The following is a 23,107-nucleotide window of genomic DNA, read 5'->3' on the forward strand; positions in this document are numbered from 1 at the left end:
CTTGTTAAATATTTTTAATTTTTCACATACAATTTTTTACAATTTGTACAATTGAATTTCCGCATATTGCAGCAGAATGTGTAAAATCTGATAGCACTTTCCTACACTGGCACTAGACGGCCTGTCACAGATAACAGAAAACCCTAACAATACTCTGTCGGCCATTGAATCAGGTGTAATCTCTTCAAAACATCTTGAGATCTCCAGTAGCTGAATGTCCAAGGTTGCTGAAAACACACGTTCAGGTCCACAGTAACTGAAAATACATGACCAGGGCTTCTGAATATACATGTTCCGGTCCAAGCTGTGGAAAATAGACATTCTGATCTAAGCTGCTAAAATACATGCTCAGGTCCCTGTACAAACAATTCTAAAGCAGTTGATATGTTCAGCAGCCTTGCCTTTAACACATGAAGCTCTGTTCCTTGTCTGATGTCATTTAAAACCATGTTCTTGACAACGTATCTCCAGGTAGCTGGGTGACAGCTGTAGTTGATGTTAGATGTTGCCTACGTAGATTCTAGCCGTGAGATTCCATTAACACATTGAAACATATGCAGCACTCCTGCACCAACTTGAACATATTATCCACCGAAGACACACATACTCTGTCAAATGCACTTTATACACATACTGTCTTTGTCATTAAAAGTTGATAGGTTTTCCACAATAGGCAGCCAAGTTGGCTTCCCTGAATGCTTCAGAAACAGTCTGAAATACAAACATGTGTCAACAATTTTAAACAAGAGATATCAGCAAGATGACAGTGAGATGATTTCAGCAACAGAATATTGGCCATGATATTTATTAGTTAATGAGCAAGACAAACAATTTAATGTAAGATCAAAGACACTGCACTTCTCAAAGAAAAAACAATTTGGAGAATATCAGAATCAGAGGCGTCATATCAATATCACCGGTGTTCATATACTTCAGATTTATTTCAAAATATTATCTCTGTAATTCTGTAAATGTGGTCATTTCTCTCCAAGAAAAGTAAATATTCTTCTATTTTCATTTCTTTAAGAAGGAAACAGTTTGACACACTGTTAGTATGATATGATACTGTATGATATGATATGATTATATTTTACATATCAATAAGCTAACTCACGGGATGTGCATGACAAACTCTAGCTATATCTTCACATGATGCTCCATATTCCATCGCAAATGCTGCCTCATTAATCAACTCTCCTGCATTAATCCTCTCCTGCAACCTGCAAAAAACACATTTCAAACACACATTGAGGGTGCAATAGCAATGTCAATAGCAGCTTCACAACACTGCATCTCACCTGGATTCGTAGCATACAGTTTAAAATGTCTGCAACGGTAGACACTAAAGAAAAGTTGCTGTCGGCACTGGTAAAAGATAATATTGACAACTCAAGAAAAACACTAACTTCTAATTCAGTGAACTAGATATGTCATCATGGACGAATAAAGAGCAAAATATGGATTTTGAGAGGATACAAGACCATGGCAAACACGAGGTTATATAATATAATAGTGCACAACACATTACTTTGGCATATCAGTAAACTTTTATTAAAACAAATACATTTTCATACTTCATCATCTAAATATTTTTACCACTATGGCTGCTGTAGAGGCCATATTGAAACTGGATTTGTACCTCATTAACAAATTCACATGGCATCAAGGTGAGAACACATAATAACTAACAATAAATTCACACAAAAGTGATAAAAAGTGATCAAATATCATCACGCTGAAAGTCCTGTCTGCACAAGGGCAGATCCCTGTTGACTTACGGAGCCGATGAAGTGAACTCCCAGAAGCCTGTCGGTGCTTTTATCTGCCAGAACCTTCACCAGTCCTTCCGTGTCCTGGTTACACTTGGCGCGACTGTTGGCGATCAGCGGGAAGGTGCCGATCTTGTAGTCAACCCCCTGCAATAACCAGAGTTATGTGTGACATTAGTGGCAGTAGAAGCTCTTGTAAATATATTTGTAGACGCTTTCATCAGGAGCAGGTGGTGAAACTCTTGCTGTCTTGGCAAAAATTGAACAGCATTTGACATCAGAGGCCGAGAAATTTCATCACTGTACAAAATTGCCACATAAATATGATTTTGTACTGGTATCAGAGTTATCTGCCCTTTGCTGTACACATAAACGTGGCAGGCTTGATCATTGAACAAGTTTCTGGGTGGGATAGTTATAAGCTGTTTTCTAGAAGAAAGATCTGAAGCCTTTTTTAACCTAGTGTGTTCTTTCTCTGTATGATCCATGCCACATGAAGGTAGCTACGTCCGACTCACCTCCTCCTTGAGCTGCTCCTCTGTCTTGCCAACCCAGGCCACCTCAGGATGTGTGTATATGACGGATGGGACACAGTTATAGTCTATGTGGACAGCTCCGCCCAAGATACCCTCCACACAGATTATACCTGAAACAGTGTTTACAATAGGGGTGGGTATTGCAGAGAATTTTCATATTGCGATATATTGCGATGCGGAAGCATATTTTGCGATATGTATTGCAATATATTGCAAGGCTTATTTTTTTAACAAAAACTACTTATAATCGAGTTAATGCTTGATTATAAAGCAAAAAAAACAACAAAATCACTATGATTGATTAACCTTTTATAAAAACTTTTAATCATGACAAAATGAAAATGTAAGTAACATTTGGCACTAATGAAACAGGGAAAAGAACAATTAAAAAGACGGAAATATCTGAAGATTTCCGAGTGTTACGAAGTTTTCCGAATGCATGTCAAAATACCGGTTTTCGATCAGCGTATCGCAATACGGATCGTTTTCATGTCTGAACTGGTAAATACTGGTAAACCGGTTATATTGCGCAGCCTTAGTTTACAATAACATCATTCCTGTTCTAAACTTCCACCAGTCTGACCATCTGGACAGCAAAAATACAGTCCACCATGATACAAATTGTAATGAGATACAATACATGTCCTTCAACTCCATAGATGTAAAACCTTGGCTTTGGCTTCACTGGACAGTAGAGACAGTGTATGTTAAGGGGACCTATTATATCAACAAAGGGATTGACGAGACTCCTCTGGAGGACTCTTGCATTTGCCATTAGAAAATGATCTCTTTCAAATATAGAACATGAATACTGATCCATTTGTGTAAATAACTGTATTAATACTGGAGTGAAGTATGGTTTTACACCGCTTTAAACAATATCAGAGCAATATCACAGCAGGGGACACCAGAAATGGGCTTCACAAATTGCACCCATATGGGAAATCAAACCCGGGTCTTTGGCATGACGAGCATACGCTTTAACCACTTGGCTAGCCCACTACCTTTCAATGTTGTTCAGGGCCATTCAGTGTTATTCCTTCCTTGCATACAGTTGATAGCGACACCGTCCAGACAGTTACAAGAAACATAACCTATAGACCTACTCGGGAAAACTCAGCTTAAATAGACACAAAATCATTTGATTGCAACCAAATATATTTGCAACAAAAATAATCACATACTATTATTAACTTCCCCCATCAACAAACATACGAGAACCCTACCTTCATCTTCTGCCTTGTGAGCCAGCATAGGTCCATGTATGCAGTCCCCGATGGCGTAGATGCTGGGTACAGAGGTCTGGAAGCGGGAGTTGACCGGAACGCGGCCCCTGCTGTCCAACTGGATGCCCAGATTGTCCAGCCCAAGACCCTGAGTGTAGGGACGTCGCCCGATACAGACCAGCAGCGTATCACACTCCAGCTGCAAAACATAGAGTGTGAGGTGAGGTGAGGTGAGGTGAGGTGAGGTGAGGTGAGGTGAGGTGAGGTGAGGTGAAATTGGGTTTAAGGTCGTACTTGAGAATATTTTTCGCTCATATGATAACATGCATGCACGTGTATGTGTATGTGCGGCTGCTTGTACTAGCCCAGACTGAAGCTGGTTTTATAGTGCTAGCCCACTGAGGTACCATGCCGCAGTGAAGCATGAATACCCCACTCAGACACATTATACTGACTCCGAGCCGACCAGTCCTTGTTGTACAAGTGAGTGAGTGAGTGAGTGAATAATTTCCTGTTACCCTAGGCAGAGTTCCATTTGCACAGATTGAGATTACTGTGAAATAGTCTTATTAAACAATTTGGGAAATTAGTTACACATTTTATCCTGATTGAGCTAAAAGACATGAAAACCTGTAATTGAAAACAATGTCTGCGCTTTAAGCATAATTTGTTATGCATGTGCTATGAGCACATTCCATGGAGGCTAGCATGTGATAAATTACATACTAATATACAAAAGATCTCTAGAATTCACAAATATCCGCCATATCAACATGTATGTGCCGAACTGTACACAAGTTATTGTTACCATGGTTACTGTTCAATCTGTATCATCAACTTGCCTCTTGGGTCTTGCCATCCTTGGCTCCCTCGACAGTGACTGTGATATTTCCTCCAGACTTGGTGGCGCCGGTCACCTTGGTGTTTAGCATGAACTTCATGCCCTGCTTGGTGAGGATTCTCTGGAAGTTCTTTGAGATCTCCATGTCAATACCCAGACCACCGACATGCCCCAGGAACTCCACACAGGTCACCTGTGCTCCCAGTCGCTGCCACACCGACCCCTGAAATACAACCAATCTAGATACTACATGTGTGCTGTGAGTGGGAACGGTTTTGTGTGGGAACTGAGCAGGGTACTCTTGGCATATGATGAGCACACTATTTCAGCGGTAACCAGTATGCAGTAAGGTCTATTTCAGCACCTAGCTAACCAAACATCAAATATGTGTGTCATGATCACCCCATGACGTCTTCTTTCAAAGCAACAGAACGTATTACACATAACTGTTTCATGGTGTTGCATCTCTTACCAGTTCAACTCCAATAACGCCAGCTCCAATGAGGACCAGTTTCTCAGGTACTTTCTTGAGTGAAAGGGCACCTGTTGATGACACGATCTGCTCTTCATCAATCTTAAATATACAAAAATCATTCAGTTACTATGTGTGTACAATGAAAAAAGAAAATCTTTATGAGCACTGGATTGCAAAGAACAAAATCGTCACATTTATATGGCTTACCTGAAACAGGAAACACATTAACGTTTAAGCAAAATGTAAACCAGATGTTACAGACAGATGGTGTCTTCTAACCTTCCTGCTCCGTTAACCAAGTCACAGATGACACAATGGGTACTCTTAATAATGTTGGTTTCATAATTTGTTTACTTAATTCATATAATCTGATAGAGTGAGTGAGTGAGTTGAGTTTTACAGCGCACTCAGCAATATCCAGCTATATGGCGGCGGTCTGTAAATAATCGAGTCTGGACCAGACAATCCAGTGATCAACAGCATGAGCATCGATCTGCGCAGTTGGGAACCGTTGACATGTGTCAACCAAGTCAGCGAAACTGTAATCTGATAGAATTTGTGACTGAATGGTATAGAAAGCCTTTGTTATTAAAAAACATAACAAAATTAAGAGAATAATTAAACCTCCAAAGATTGGGGCAAGAGGCTTGCTAAGCAAGTGGTAGCGCTTTTGACACATGGACCCCACTCTCCTGTAAATGTTTTGGTTTGGTTGTTGTTTGACGTTGCACTCAGCAGTATTCTAGCTACACGGCGGCGGTCTGTGAATAATTAAGCCTGGGCCAGACAATTCAGTGATCAACAGCATGAGCATCTATGTAATTGGGATACGATAGATACGATGACATGTATCAACCTGCGAGCATGGCCACCCGATCCCATTAATTAGTAGCCTCTTACAAAAAGCATGGGTTGCTGAAGATCAGTTCTAACCAAGATCTTCACGAGTCTTTCCTGTAAAAAATGTATTAGAAACCATGATCATAAGTTTATGGAGCACTTCAGGACCGCAACTCGGCACGGTGTACTGCCGGCCTTTACACCGTTGAGGCACTTGTGCAGAGACTAGTGTAAATATAATGGTATACTGAATATTACATGTTTTATTAGTACGAACAGACAGAAGGAGCCTAATACTATATCCCCCGCTTCGAGCTAAACGTGTAGCGGGGAGATAATAAAATCATCTCTTTCTTTTGGGAGACTTCAAGTGTCCATCTATTTTGCCAAAGAAGGACCATACATTTTTCCTAATTTCCTATTCAAGCAGCTGTTCTAACATACAGCTGTTCATGCTACAAGCAGCTGTTCTTGTACCATACATCTGTTCGTCATATACTGCTGTTCTTTTAACAAGAAGTTGTTAATAAAACACAGAACAAATCTGTCAAAAACATGATTTCATGAAGACTGCAAATCACACAAAACTTGCTCGGTACAACAAATGTGAGAACTTCAAAGTGCTTGTCACTCCATTGAGCCCACAAAACAAACAAATATGTCCAACATTAAAAGATGTCAACTTCCTTGTGTACAGGATCAAAGCCACTCAATTGGAACCTATTTAACTCTATCTACACCTGTTGAAATGAGGAAAATGAATGGTTTTTTTCCTCACTCACAAAACAAGTCAACTGTTTACAATCAAAATGTACTTATCGCCAGGAAGATTACTGTATCCTCATAATACATTACGCTGCATTTCATATAGAATATTTTACTGTACAACAAACTTGCTCCCATCACATACCCAAGACCTTGTTGAGATTAACATTTGACGCTGACTTTGAGCACTAAGATACCAATCCCTAATTAATTTGTCATATCCTTAAGATTTGAACAAACCTGCATAGGTTACTGATTCTTTGAAGACAGTCCTCCTTGGGATACTTAAAAGCATTAAAATGTCAATTTAAAATCCTACAACAGTTGTAACTATATTTTTCAATAAAATATTTACAAAACAAAAAAACGTAATCAGACAAAATGTTGTTACCCCAAGGAGTAACCTATGCAGGTTTGTTTGATTCTTTTTCAGAAGAGATTCTCCTTGGGGTTCTTATAAGCATAGGACAGACTCCCAAAGATTAGTGAGTGTGGAGCGGCATTCTGTCTGGCAAAACGAACCCAACTACAAGTGGAATTCTTCAATCTATCGTTGATAGAAAAACACTCACCCTGTCATGTGACTGCCAATGTCAATCAGGTGGGGGCGTGGCTTAGGGTCAGGGACGAACAATACCAAGCTTATGAGCTTAGAGGCAAATGTGCGACTCGAACTCCCCCCCCCCAATGTTTTGGAAGAGTACAGTATAGGGACTCAACAAAAAATTCCCACTAAACTATTAGCCCAGCTAGCGAAGCTTACTGTGGGAATTTCAAATGAGTGTAACCAGCAGTCGCTGTAAAGCTATTAAAAACCACCAGCAAACACTTTTTACCCAAAAAGGGGGAAAGTATAATAACCCATCACCAAATAGTGCAAAACAGCGTAATCGCGAACGCTCAATCAGCTAGGGAGTTACGACACTGCCTAGTTTTGAAAACTGAGCAAACCGAGCATGCCCACAAGAGTGTCTATGTCGGATAAACATGCTCGGTCGGTTCCAAATAGCCGCGGAGCAGATCTCCTCAATGGACAGGGCCGCAGCATATGACTTAGATGTTGTAACTGCCCTAACTGAATGAGCTTTCAATCCCTTGGGGCAGACAAGCCTTTGTGTATACATCCCATACAAATGGCAGAGACAAGAAAGCTAGAAAAAGTCTGCGTGTTTGCCGGAAGACCAGCCTTGCCCCCGCCGTAACAGCAGAACAACTGCTTATCCTTCCAAATACTCATTGTTTGGTTGATGTAAGCCTCAAAGTCTTACGGAAATCTAAGATGTGAGTACCTCGAAGAGAGGTACTAGACGAGGGAGGCTGAGATAGAACAGGGAGCTCAACAGGCGCGCTGTTACGTGGAAAGTGCCGTCTATCTTTGGTCGGTAAGAGTCTGGCAAGCGAATGGTGACCCTGTCCTCGTGAAAGACAGTTAGCTCATGATCTGCTGACATTGCATGAATGTAGCTGACCCGTCTGCCAGACTTTACCACCACAAGAAAAGCCACCTTCCAACTCAACTGCTGGAGAGAGAGAGCCGACAGATTCTGAAACAGAGGACAACCAATCAAGAATGATTGACTAATCCGCCGAACGATCCTGTCCACACCTGCAAGAAAGCGCTGTACAAGAGGGTGCTGCCCCAGAAGTGCACTATCGATGCACTTTGCACCATAGGTATGTGAAACGCTGAAATAGCTGTGGAGTAACCCCAAACAGTTGAAGCTGAGAGACCTGGCTTCCAAAATTGACTAAAGGAACACCAACACAGTGACTAGATCTGCAGAAAAGGGATGAAGAATCCCCCTGCCGACACACTCGCACGCATAGCAGGTCCATCTATCCTCCTACTGAACGTTCATTGAATCCCTCCACAAAGCCAGAATTGTGTCTGCAACTAGTGCAGGAATGCTTGGAGGCGATTCCGGACAGTGGCTAAGCCACCCACTGAATCCTAAGATTCGGGTGGAAGCTCCGTTCTGGGATAGAAGGTCCGGTCGAAAGGGTAATAGTACAGGAGGCTGAGCCTCACCATCCTCCATAGCCTCCTCATCACGCACCTTGACTAAACTCGTTTCCAGAGTAGTCTCAGAGGACGTGAATGATAAGTCTAGTATGAACCAAGGACATCATGGTAACTACTAGGTGCACCGGCCCACTCGGCAGCCCCATGTCCAAGGCATCATCCAAGAACAGGCCTGAACTTGTGTGACTGTGCCGAAGCGGCGCCAGTTCCCTGGGAACAACCATCCCCGGAGCCCAGGCTCGGGTCGGATCTGTCCCCTGGATCTGAAGCTCATAATGGGCCTTCCCCACCAGAGAACCTGCACCATGGAGGAAGAAGAACTTATCAGTCAACTTCACCCAATTACCCCCTGCCTCGGATGATACAGAGGAAGAAGAAAAAGAAGCACCATTAGACTTTTTGTGCTTTGACGACTTCTTAGAGGGTGGGTCCTGAACACAAATGTCATGCTCTGCCTGAAGAAGTGTGGAGTAGAATAATACATGGGCGTGAAGGCTTGGCAAATAGCGCATCCTTGATCATTATGGGCTTCTTCAGCCAAACATATTGAAATGCTAAACATAACAATAAGAAGCAAAACTTAGCTAAACCTGTAGAGGTTTCCAATTCTTTGAAGAGAGTCGTCCTTGGGGTACATATATGCATTTTCTGCGTCTAAAAATGTCATGTGACAGTTGTATCAATGTTTTAATAAAAATATTGTACAATAAATAAAAATCTTTTTTATCTATTATACGGCCCCCACCACGTGGAGTTACCTCCCTGCTACGCATGCGCAGCCAACCAGGTAAGCACCTAGGCCCGTAGCATCATTCCTTCTGCTGAATAAATCAGTGAAAGAATTGCGAGTCCTACCCCAAGGACGACTCTCTTCAAAGAATTGGAAACCTCTACAGGTTTAGCTAATTCTTTTTCATAGAGATCGTCCTTGGGGTACATATATGCATTAACTCAGACTCCCAAAGACCGGAGGCCAGGGAGGAGGGAATTCTGTCAAAGTACACATAAATAGCGATCATTAGGAAGAATGTAACAGACGCCACAACACTCACCTGTCACGTGTCCCGAAGCTTCCACGAGAGGCATGATGGGAGGGTAACCGACAGGGAGGATAAGTACTTAGATCCGACCTCATAGGTTAAGCACGGCATTTCGCACACAGTGCGAAAGTAAAAACCCCGCCCACATCATGATCTTAGTGAGCACCGTAAGGGGGAAAAACCTACTCACAACTGACCATAATCTCCGGAGAAAATCGAAAGGACTTAGATAACACAACAGCGGATATATCAATAATACACAATTGAAAGCAGCGTCAACTGTCCAGATAACCAAGACTCATCCGGTCAGGGTGGTAGGACACTGTCCACTGGAGAGAACAGAACTGCCAAAACGCACACGATCACGTGAATGTGTATCGAGCTGATAGTGCCTAATAAAAGTGCTAGGCCTGCTCCAAATAGCGGCAGAGCATATCTCTTCAATGGGCAGTGCCGATGCAAAAGCCTTTGCTTTGCCCTGACCGAGTGAGCCTTCAACCCCTCAGGGGGAGGCTTGCCCTTAGCCTGATAAGCAGCACAAATGACTGATACAAGCCAGCAAGATAGGGTCTGTTTGCTCGCCGGCATCCCAGCCTTCCCGCCACCGTAACAGCAGAACAGATGGGTACCCGTACAGATCCCTTGTGGTCGTTTGATATAGACCTTGAGAGTCTTTTATGGACATCCAACGGGTGAGTGCTCATTGCAGAGGTCTCCGATGTGGAAGGCTGGGTAAGAGTAGGAAGTTCGATAGGAGCTGTCACATGGAAAGCGTGATCGATCTTCGGACAGTAAGTATCTGGGAGGCGAATACTGACACGATCTTGATGGAACACAGTCAGCGCCGGGTCTGCCGACATCGCATGTAAGTCGCCGACCCTACGCCCAGATATTACCGCCACTAGAAATACAGCCTTCCATGTTAACAACTGAATGGAAATAGCCGATAGACGTTAGAACGTAGGACCGGACCGTTAATCTAGCCCCGGTCGGGCGACAAGGAGACAAGACCCTTGTGAGTTGTGAACAGCACCTTGAGAAAAACCAAGTCCTGGGTGGGTACCAGGTCGGATTTCTTGAGGTTTATGATCCACCCCAGTCGAACTAGACTGTCTATCACCGTATGGGTAGAATCTAGGCTCGCTGGCTGAGTTAGAGCGCTGAGCAACCAGTCGTCGAGGTAAGGGTAACAACGCCTTCGTCGCGAGGGTAGCTGGCACTAACATGAGCTTGGTGAACACCCTGGGGACAGTGGATATGCCGAAGGTGAGCACCGTGAACTGGTTACCCATCCCGTCGTAAGAGAACCGGAGGTACTGCTTGAACGATGGATGAATTGGCACATGTAGATACGCATCCTTTAGGTTGATCGACGCAAGCCAATGAAGTATCTCCATCTTGAAGGATGGAACCTCTAGCATGCGATTCAGCCCTTTGAGGTTGAGAATGGGACGAAACCCGCTGTCCTTCTTCGGAACGAGGAAGTACGTGGAATAAAATCGCGTCTGTACCTCGCCCGTTGGTATGTGTTCTATTGCGGACTTGTCCAGCAAAGCCTGAACTTCGTCTCGCAGTATACCCGCCCTGACCGGACATGACGGCACCGGACTGCGACGTACGCCGGTGAACTCTGGCGGGCCTCGCTTCCACAGTCGGAAATGGCCGACGGTGGATAGCACCTAAGTGTTGCTGGTAGCCTTCTCCCACTCCGGCAGGAATAGAGAGAGGCGGCCCCCTACAGGGACGTGTGGTAAGAGGGCGTGAGTGGTCCCTTGCAGACGAACTGACTGGGACAGACCCACGGCGACAGCCTGCAGGTTTAACGGGAGGTCGGGGCAGATCCCCCGCGACTGCGAAAAGGCTGATGGAAGGCTGATGGGAGCCAGACGAAGAGGACTGCTCCTTGCCCTTACCTTTGGCGGGACGGCTCCTCCTCCTACCCCTGCCCAGCGGCCGAAGCCAGTAGCCGGCAGACTCGGGCGTAGGCTGCACCCCAGAGGAGGAACCCGCTACGGGAGCGAAAAGCCTCCCGCCTCTTGCAATTCCTTATAGAAAAGGAAATCCGCCGCCCTTCTCTTCTGGGCCGGGGGGAAAAAGGCCATACAGAGTTCACAGAAATCAGGGTTATGTCCCACCTTCTCTAAGCAGCACAAGCATTTATCATGCTTGTCGGCTCTAGGGATATTCTGCCCACAGACAGAACACCCAGTAAACGCCTTAAAGCAAACACGCAAGCATGTAGCTAACAGCGGAACCAGCAGCAGAAATATACACGTACAAAACATTGAAAATTACATGATTGCGACCACGGGACATGAAATACTTGGTTAATAACGCAATATGACAACCACGTGGCACGCTAAACTTCCCGCCATGGAATAGCAACACATGCGTAAACCACGGAAAAGCTAGCTTAAAGGTTTAATACAAAGTCACAGAAATGAGAAATAACAGACTGCAAAGTCAATTAAACTGTTCTTTTTCTTGTGCAAGAACGAATAAAGACCATACATACAGTTGTTGAAGTCTCAGACATTCTTTTTCACGAAGTAAATCAGCTTGTAAAAACGTGTGAACGCTTGAGTGACAGCAGAAGCAATGATGATATGGGCCTAGGTGCTTACCTGGTTGGCTGCTCGCATGCGTAGCAGGGAGGTAACTCCACGTGGTGGGGGCCGTATAATAGATAAAAAAGATTTTTATTCATTGTACAATATTTTTATTAAAACATTGATACAACTGTCACATTACATTTTCAGTCACAGAAAATGCATATATGTACCCCAAGGACGATCTCTATGAAAACGGACTGAACATGGTAACATGTAAAGTACAGAAATAATGCTACACCCGATGCTGTAAACGAGCGACCAGCCAGCAAAGTTACAACAAATTATGAATGAAAAAAAAGAGTATGATTCTATCGCCCCTGCGATAAAGAAAGGAACCATGCATACAGTATTTGCATCATTTCCACTCATCTTTAGTAGAATTCACACCCTCGTCCATCACACAGAATGACAGCATGAAAAGTTAGGCATGAGGTTGACGATTAGAGTTACATGCTCTTGGCTGTTGGGGTCCTGGAAGGGTGGCCAAACAAGACAAAAACAAGTTTTTTGTTTTGTAAATATTTTATTGATAAATATAGTTACAACTGTCGTAGGCTTTTTAAAACAGACATTTTAATGCTTATAAGTACCCCAAGGAGGACTTTCTTCTGAAAAAGATTTGTTCGTTGTTTAGTGAGAGAGTTAGTTTAGTTTTATGCCGCTCTTAGCAATATTGGTTGACACACGTCATCGTTTCCCAATTGCGTAGATCGATGGTCATGCTGTTGGTCACTGGCTTGTCTGGTCCAGACTCGATAATTTACAGACCAATATGGAACAAGTTTTATGGATAACAACTTCTTTATTTCGTGAGTGCGACGTTTCGATACAGATTCTTGTACCGTTGTCAAGCAAGAGTGATACATGAAGTGGAGGAGCTGCATATTTATACTGTGTATAACAATGAAACAACATACATTGTAATTGACAAAGGAAACAACAGAATCTGTATCGAAACGTCGCACTCACGAAATAAAGAAGTTGTTATCCATAAAATTTGTTCCATATTGTACGTCTCAACTTCTAAAATGCCACTCAAACAAGTTATTTACAGACCGCCGCCATATAGCTGGAATATTGCTGAGTGCAGCGTAAAACTACAATCAAATACAATCAATTTACAATCAGTGTGTAGACTCTGAATATTTCACACAACATACAATAACCAGATATTTCCTGAATGGGTTATTTGTATGTTGCCAAGTTACATGACCTTACCTCTATGCCTGGGAATGGTGTGACCTCTGACCCAGTTGCAATGAGAATGTTCTTGGTGGCAACCTTCTCCTCTGTGCCATCACTCTTCACAACTGTCACCTCGTTAGGTCCAGTCACCTTGCCGAAACCTCGAAACTGGGTCACCTGAAATACATGTATCCACACAACCGTCAACACTCACTGCACATGATCAATCAAACATTACCCAGCAATGTAGCTGCCACTATTCCCTGCATTCCAACAGTGAGCAAGGAGTGTGGTTTTACACTGCTGTTAGCAATACTCCAGGAATATCACAGCAAGATGAAATACTAGTATGAATCTGAGGAGAAATACTCAAAATAATTCAAAACACAAATTCGATTGTTTTGTATCATTTTGAAAAATGGCCACTAAAACGAAAGCAAGATTTGTACAGATGCAAATCTCATACAATGTGCTTTTTAGATCGACATGAGAACAAAAACACATCTAGCCCAATTTCAAGTTAAAGTTGATTATGCTTTCTCAGTAAAAAGGAACTATACTGCCTAATAAGCAATGTTTGTGACCCAATGTGTGACAGCCTCGATGGACCAACTGGTTCCCTTACCTTGTTCTTGTTGAAGAGATGTGCGATACCACCAGTGAGAGCCTTCACTGCACCAGCCTTAACGGACATCATTTTCTCCAGGTTCAGACGGATTCCATCAACTGTTTTAACAAGCAGACAATGTCAGGTTCCGGTGATTACCCACTGTTAGCACTATGACACTCACAACATCAACATTGAGTTCAATATTGTTTCACTATCACTGGGACCAGCATGCATGTGTGTTCTTGTTTATTCTGATACAGATTCATACACTTTTCACAGTTTTAGTTGACTGAGATGCCATACAGAAGTTTAACATGGATACCGACAAATGCTTGTTTTAACCTCTTAATCATAATGTCTTTTGGTATGACACAACCAAGGTGTCAAACCACATACCTTCTGCTCTATGAGCAGAAACCTTAATTAAGAGGCTTTCAGTCTTGATCCATACCAAATAACTGTTACATTTTACAAAACTATTTTCCCTACCAACAAATAGTCATTGCACTGATAGGACTCTTTTCATGCTCTACTCAGCAATATTACAGCCATATGGAAAGATGTTGATAAATAATCGAGTGCAGACCTGAAAATGTAGTGATTGATATTGTGAGAACACAATCAACATCCTGATGACACACAATCTACACCCTGATGACACACAATCTACATCCTGATGACACACAATCTACATCCTGAAGACACACAATCTACACCCTGATGACACACAATCAAAACCCTGATGACACACAACCTACACCCTGATGACACCCGATGACACACAACCTACACCCTGATGACACACAATCTACACCCTGATGACACACATCCTACACCCTGATGACACACAATCTACACCCTGATGACACACAATCTACACCCTGATGACACACAATCTACACCCTGATGACACACAATCACACACACCCTGATGACACACAATCAACCCTGATGACACACAATCTACACCCTGATGACACACACACCTACACCCACCCTGATGACACACAATCTACACCCTGATGACACACAATCTACACCCTGATGACACACAATCCCTACACCCTGATGACACACCTACACCCTGATGACACACAATCTGATGATGACACATCTACACACCTGATGACACACAATCTACACCCTGATGACACACACAATCCTACACCCTGATGACACACAATCTACACCTGATGACACACAATCTACACCCTGATGACACAATCACCACCCTGATGACACACCTGATGACACACATCCTACACCTGATGACACACAATCTACACCCTGATGACACACATACCTACACCCTGATGACACACAACCTACACCCTGATGACACACAATCTACACCCTGATGACACACAACCTACACCCTGATGACACACAATCTACACCCTGATGACACACAACTACACACCTGATGACACACAACCTACACCTGATGATGACACACACACACCTACACCCTGATGACACACACCCTGATGACACACAATCTACACCCTGATGACACACATCCTACACCCTGATGACACACAATCCTACACCCTGATGACACACAATCCTACACCCTGATGACACACAATCTACACCCTGATGACACACAATCTACACCCTGATGACACACAATCTACACCCTGATGACACACAATCTACACCCTGATGACACACATCCTACACCCTGATGACACACAATACACCTGATGACACCCTGATGACACACAATCCTACACCCTGATGACACACAATCTACACCCTGATGACACACAATCACACCTGATGACACACAATCTACACCCTGATGACACACAATCTACACCCTGATGACACACAATCTACACCCTGATGACACACAATCTACACCCTGATGACACACAATCTACACCCTGATGACACACAATCTACACCCTGATGACACACAATCTACACCCTGATGACACACAATCTACACCCTGATGACACAATGAATCTACACCCTGATGACACACAATCTACACCCTGATGACACACAATCCTACACCCTGATGACACACAATCCTACACCCTGATGACACACACATCCTACACCTGATGATGACACACACAATCCTACACCCTGATGACACACAATCACACCCTGATGACACACAATCTACACCCTGATGACACACAATCTACACCCTGATGACACACACACCTGATGACACACAACCTACACCCTGATGACACACACAACCCTACACCCTGATGACACACAATACACCCTGATGACACACAATCTACACCCTGATGACACACAACTACACCCTGATGACACACACAATCTACACCCTGATGACACACAATCCTACACCCTGATGACACACAATCTACACCCTGATGACACACACACCCTGATGACAATCACACCCTGATGACACACAATCTACACCCTGATGACACACAATCTACACCCTGATGACACAATCTACACCCTGATGACACACAATCTACACCCTGATGACACACAATCTACACCCTGATGACACACAATCTACACCCTGATGACACACATCCTACATCCTGATGACACACAATCTACACCCTGATGACACACAATCTACACCCTGATGACACACAATCTACACCCTGATGACACACATCCTACACCCTGATGACACACAATCCTACACCCTGATGACACACAATCTACACCCTGATGACACACACCCATACACCCTGATGACACACAACCTACACAACCCACCCTGATGACACACAATCTACACCCTGATGACACACAATCTACACCCTGATGACACACAATCTACACCCTGATGACACACAATCTCCTACACCCTGATGACACACAATCTACACCCTGATGACACACATCCTACACCCTGATGACACACAATCCTACACCCTGATGACACACAATCCTACACCCTGATGACACACACCTACACCCTGATGACACACAACCTACTGATGACACCCTGATGACACACAATCTAAACCCTGATGACCACAATCTGACACCCTGATGACACACAATCTACACCCTGATGACACACAATCTACACCCTGATGACACACAATCTACACCCTGGTGACACACAATCTACACCCTGATGACAAACAACCTACACCCTGGTGACACACAATCTACACCCTGATGACAAACAACCTACACCCTGATGAAACACAATCTACACCCTGATGACACACAATCTACACCATCTCAGAGCCTGATCCCCCTGTCCAGGACTCGCCTCTAAGGACAAACCGGTTGCTCAGGAACAATAAACTGTTCTAATTAGCCTGGCTCAGTAAAAGAAAAGAACCTACTTGCACCCAGTATAACCTTACCGTATATGACCGTCTATAAGCCGACCCCCAAACTTGTCCCTCAAAATCAGTGTCAAAATCATATCTCTCATGGATAGGCCGACCCCCCGCGATGGGTCGCGGCCAACAGAGACCAGAGTACCCGGTAAGTATGTTCCATCAACGACGAGACACCATTACGAGAATATTACATAATAAAGATTACCGGTGTTTGTTTACCTTTTTTTAACGATCACTGCTTGCATCAACAACGAGACGCCATTTGGAAAGTGGATATACAGCGTGAGTATGGAGAGAAAAAGTACCATCGGTAAATAAAAACTGAAGTCAACTTTTGTTTCAAAATATATTATTTAAGTGTCCATATTTCATCTATATATATATGACAATAAGAAAAATAGTCCACTAACAATAAACACTGACATTTCTGCAAGAGAGTTCTGAGATTTTCACAAGTCATCGGCCGTAAACCCATCAAATTCCGTGTCACTGTCCTCCTCATACTGTAAGTCAATCCACATTATTCAAAGAATTCACTGTCATATATATTGTGTCTACTCACGGATCGAAACGAAGTGTAGTTGACAGAAAATGCATAATATATTTTGCTTCTCTAAATATCATATTTATTGTAGCAACAAACTGGCTTGCTTATTTTACCCCATTCAACAATCACAAACTGATTACCGCCTCGTTCCATGTCACGTGCTTACCACGTTCATGATGGTCCGTATAACCTTAGTGTTGATTATATATTTTTTACATAAAAACTATTACACAATGCTAGGATATATTTCTTTGGGTTAAATAATAGTATTCTATCAATAGAATTCGTCCCGTTATATTATTGTGCATGTTTGAACTTGTTCGCCGGGAAACGTGTGCACAGCTGATTGCTATTTCGCTTTGTGTAATGCGAGACAAATCGCATACGGTAATCTTAATTAATTTATAGAGCAAAACTGTAACTAAAATTACACAATGCTAGGATATATTTCTTTGGGTTAAATAACGGTATTCTGTATTATATTTTACTGATGACTGCGCCAGAATTGGATCCCGTTATATTATTGTGCATGTTTGAACTTGTTCGGCGGAAACGTGTGCACAGCTGATTGCTATTTCCGGCTTTGTGTACGAGACAAATACGCAAGGTAATCTTAATCCCTGCAAATAAAACAATGCCCAGCAAAAACAACTTATAACTTAAATGGTAATTAATCTTGTCTAGTGATGTTTAATTGCAAATTTGACGTCTCTACTGACAAAGTCGTCTTCTGTTGTTTGTTCAAGCGAAGTGATACGATGTTGTTTTTTAACCCCTGGAAAAAAGTTTGACGAAAGTGTAACTCATGGATAAGACGACCCCCTTCTACAGACGGCTTTTTTTGGTCCTCAAAATTCGGCTTATAGACGGTCATATACGGTAGGTAACACACCAGACAAAAACAGGATGCATCAGCTGATCAATATAGAGCTGATATAATGCTTGGGTATAAATTTTGATGATTTAGAACATCATCATAACAAAATTATTCTGGGTCTGATAAGATCATCTCATCTTATTTACATTACATAAAATTTCATGAAAAGTAAATGTAATCAACCACTGTCCATGTAGTCAAAGGGGGTTACCGCCAAGAAAGTTCCTTCTCTTTTCCAGTCTAAGTAAACTTAGTCTCAGTATTATTCGTTACACTGCTATTCAGAGTCTAACAAACCCTAGTAGAAGGTCGCGTCAGCTAACTTTTGGACTGACCAATCAGAACACAGCTTACCAAATCACGAAAGTTAACATTCACACATACCGTTTGAACCCTTACCTCAAAAACTCAAATGATTCTGAATGCTATTTTCCGTACGATCGCTTCTGGGTGATACACGCAATGAGTAAACACTCGCTGAAAATTGCATTTTCATCAATATTCAAGGATGTCATCTTGCAGAAATATAAGCTAATAGTAACCGTGTCTTTAGAAACCCCTAAGCGTATATACTGCAGGTCAAATATCTGTGTTTTATGAGGATTTTCATTTGTTGATAGATCAGTGTCAGCGACCAGGAAAGAGAAAATCCAAAAAACGTTTTGTAAGTCCCGCCGAACCCTAACAAGTAGTCGTTGTCTGATTGGTTAAATCAGTTCGGCCGTCTCGCGTTTGATTGGACAGTCATAGGTCGCTCAAAGGTTAGCTGACGCAACCTTCTACAAGGGTTTGTTAGACTCAGTATAAGCAGTGTAATTAATAATACTGAGCCTAAGTTTACTTAGACTGTTCACTTTTCCAGATGAAGTCTGTGTTCTATGAACAGCAAAATATTATCAAGAACTGGGTGCAAGTTGATTATATATGTAAGAGGTAGTGAGTTTATTTTTATGCTGCACTCGGCAATATTCCAGCAATATGGCAGCAGCCTGTAAGTAGTCGGATCTGGACCAGACAATCCAGAGATCAACAGCATGAACATCAATTCAAGCAGTTTGGATACGATGACATGTGTCAACCCAGTCAGCGAGCCTGACCATCCAATCCTGCTAGTCGCCTCTTAAGACAAGCATAGTTTACTGAAGATCAATTCTAACCCGGATCTTCACAGGTTATATAAGAGGTAACATTTTGCAGATGTTTCAAGCCCTGACCAAGTCTGCACTCAGTCAACACCAAGTAACCTACACTCGATTCCTCTTCCTTCCAGGTCCTTGGTGTTGGCCATGGCGTACAAGTGGGAATTGTTCAGGAGGGCCTTGGATGGGATACAGCCAACATTCAGACACGTGCCTCCATACGTCTCGTTCTTCTCCACACATCCAGTCTACAATCAGAATTTAATGGCAACGATAGATATACTCTAGTGTGCTTATTTATGTTGTTCCAAGATCACCATCTGCTGCATCTACACCAAGAATATATAATAATAATAATAATAATAATTGATTTATAGAGCACCTATTTCCAAAAGATATTGCTCAATGGCGCTATGAAGAGAAAAGATTGTAGACAATGTCTATGGAAAAGAGAGTTTGAACAGATGAGTTTTGAGGGCAGTTTTGAAAGCATCAGCAGATTCTATTTCTTTTAGGGTGAGTGGTAGAATGTTCCAGAGATAGGGGGCTGCAGCAGAGAACGCTATCCATATCTCTTTAGTCACATTTGAAATTGTGACGCAACCATGGGTAAATGTGCCTCTTATAGATGAGAAACATGGACTAGAGACAACATGTCAGTCTGTATACAAACCTTGAGGCCAAGCTGAGCTGCCTTGACTGCTGCCACATATCCTCCCGGCCCCGATCCCACCACAACCAGGTCAAGCTCCTCTGGAAATGTAACAAGTAAACTCAGCTATACCCTGAACAAGAATAATGAGACAAACAATAGTTGCTATACTTGTTGCATCTTAAATCATTCACTTTTTTAGAGATTATTCTTTCTTTTAAATCTCCGCTTTTAATTTTTTTTTAACATTTTTGCTGAAGACATAAGTCTCAATTTATGGAAATGAAACACTTGCACCCAGTGCAACCTTAGGTAATAACCTTGTTGCACCTGCTGCTTAGTATAAAATTATATATAATGCTTGTGTTTTGGTACTGATGATTTAAATATCTGATCAGATCCCTTTAAGGTCCGGGTTAGAATGAACCTTCAGTAACCCATGCTTGTCGTAAGAGGCGACTAACAGGATCGGGTGGTCAGACTCGCTGGCTTGGTTGACACATGTCATCGGTTCCCAATAGCGCAGGTCGATGCTCATGCTGTTGATCACTGGATTGTCTGCTCCAGACTTGATTAATTACAGACCGCCGCCATATAGCTGGAATATTGCTGAGTGCGGCGCAAAATTAAACTCACTCGCACTATTTCATAAAATTTTATGAAATGAACAGTAACAATCATTCAGTCAGTGTCCGTGTAGTCATCAGAGTCATCATATGTAATACTGCAAAGAGTAAACAATCCTAGTGTACATACACATGCCTCCATCATGTCGAATCCAAGAACTAATAGCAACACTAATTCCCTGTTCTAGTGTGCCCTACAGCTTGGTAAAAATTTTAAAGAATGAAATAAGAGGTATGATTATTACTGGATAAATTCACATAGTTGATTTTTTTAAAATGTCAACATGGACTAGGTGCAAGCTGGTATATATGAAGTCGTAAATAGCCCTTTCAGGTTGCACCAGTGCAAGTTCTAAATGTTTAAATTGAGCCCTGACACAAAATCAGATTTTACCTCCAGAGGAATAATTTCTAGAGTAGATAGCACCAAGACATCTCCCTGTAGTGCTAGGATTCCCCTGTAAAAGAAAGGTTAAATACACGGTAAAAATTAATTATTACAACAGAGATAAGAATGCATATAGCTGGATCCCTTTGTCCATAATGTCCAGGGTGCGGTTGTATAAAAGAAGTACTAAGACAGTCGTAAGTCTATGTTAAGGTATTGGACTTACGATCACCTTAACACTTAGAGTGAGTGAGTATGGTTTTACGCCGCTGTTAGCAATATTCCAGCAATATCACGGCGGGGGACACCAGAAATGGGCTTCACAAATTGTACCCATTTGGGGACTCAAACCCGGGTCTTTGGTGTGACGAGCGAACGCTGTAACCACTAGGCTACCCAAAAGCCCCCTTAACACTTAGATCGTTTTGTTCAATGACAAGCAGAAGCCCCTCACAAAAGCGTTCTTAACTTGTTTATTTGCTTTGCTAAAAACAGGCGATTCAGGAAGTTTTTCTGACATTTTGAATTGAATGTCATGGAGGTTAATATTTTTTCTTGAGATGTATACATTTTAGGGTGGAGACCAGATTTTATAATCATGCCGGTCATCCAACCTATTATTCAAACTACTAAATAATAATGATACTGAGAGTCGCCAAATGTTTTGAAACCTGGTTAGAATGCACTTTAACAGGCGCGGCCCTCGCTGCTCCCTGTACGATCCTTAGGGTTAGGGTTTAGGGTTAGGCACACTTTACGATCCTTAGGGTTAGGCACCCTTTACGATCCTTAGGGTTAAGTAACCCCAGCAGCGCTAATTAATCTGAAAAAGTGTGCCCGGTAAAGTGCAGTACACCCTTAAACCTGATTATATACAAATAAAACATGGCTAAGGGGATCGTTTTGCAATATTCATGTTCAAATTTAGGCCTTAGCAGAAATGCACTTATCAGTCTAAAAACAAGTTATCATTCATTTCTATTTAACGATAAATCACATATTCCTCATTTGGTCTTCATCATCAATCCGATGTTATCGACACAACAAACAGCGTCGGATCTGATACCGGTCTTGCACGTCCTTCAAGATTTTCGAACACTGATGAAATGATTCATTATTAAATATTGAAGCGCAATGATTGATGCAACTAGGCTAAATAAATCGTTTCGCAGTAAGAAAACCGCCAGTGTGTGATTGAATTGTGCAGTGTGTCAAACTATACCCGCAATAGTAACGAAAATCGCGACACAGAAGAGGCCAACATGACTTTGGGATTTTAGTTTGGTCCGAGAACGCTAGAGGGCGAAGCTTTGTAAAGTTCCGGTTTCTCGAAAACACTATTCTTTACGACATATGTTTGAAAATAACGTCATCTGGAATCTCTAGTGAAACCGGTATATGAAACTTTGGCTAAAATTGATAAACCACCACAAGGTATCTTGCATATGTTTCAACAGACCGCCTGCATCATTCGTTTTAGTTTAGCTTAGGAAATGAAAACCTAGACACTATTTTGCGTGTTGTCATGTCTCCCTTCGCACCTGTCTGAGGATTGTATAAACAAACATGTAATTAACATGTATATAGTATATACTTATTTTATGTGTTTTTCTAACATAGTTAAGAGGGAGTGAGATATAGTCA

The 23,107-nt window shown here is 42.4% G+C and overlaps 1 protein-coding gene across 1 annotated transcript; it reads right to left on the minus strand.

Annotated features, from left to right (window-relative positions):
* Positions 1-22,769, minus strand: LOC124254673 (dihydrolipoyl dehydrogenase, mitochondrial-like). The gene is made up of 13 exons (XM_046688519.1): positions 22,686-22,769; positions 21,470-21,533; positions 20,471-20,550; positions 19,907-20,045; positions 13,938-14,038; positions 13,346-13,489; positions 4,845-4,946; positions 4,374-4,595; positions 3,532-3,730; positions 2,288-2,415; positions 1,777-1,916; positions 1,115-1,202; positions 1-711 (listed from the first exon to the last, which is right to left on the minus strand). Exons 1-13 carry the CDS (start codon positions 22,725-22,727, stop codon positions 646-648), a joined length of 1,515 nt encoding a protein of 504 aa, XP_046544475.1. The 5' UTR covers positions 22,728-22,769; the 3' UTR covers positions 1-645.
* Positions 22,770-23,107: the final 338 nt, after the last annotated feature.

The sequence above is a fragment of the Haliotis rubra genome, unplaced genomic scaffold, assembly GCF_003918875.1.
Source record: "Haliotis rubra isolate DU_JTF1 unplaced genomic scaffold, ASM391887v1 Scf58, whole genome shotgun sequence".
Taxonomy (NCBI): domain Eukaryota; kingdom Metazoa; phylum Mollusca; class Gastropoda; order Lepetellida; family Haliotidae; genus Haliotis; species Haliotis rubra.

Excerpts from the sequence above, each read along its gene's own strand:
- LOC124254673 (XM_046688519.1), bottom strand. The coding sequence starts at position 22,727 with ATGTTGGCCTCTTCTGTGTCGCGATTTTCGTTACTATTGCGG. Across the intron at positions 1,917-2,287 it reads AGGAGCAGCTCAAGGAGGAG|GGGGTTGACTACAAGATCGG; the intron begins GTGAGTCGGACG and ends TGGTTATTGCAG. Across the intron at positions 712-1,114 it reads GAGTTTGTCATGCACATCCC|ACTGTTTCTGAAGCATTCAG; the intron begins GTGAGTTAGCTT and ends TTTGTATTTCAG.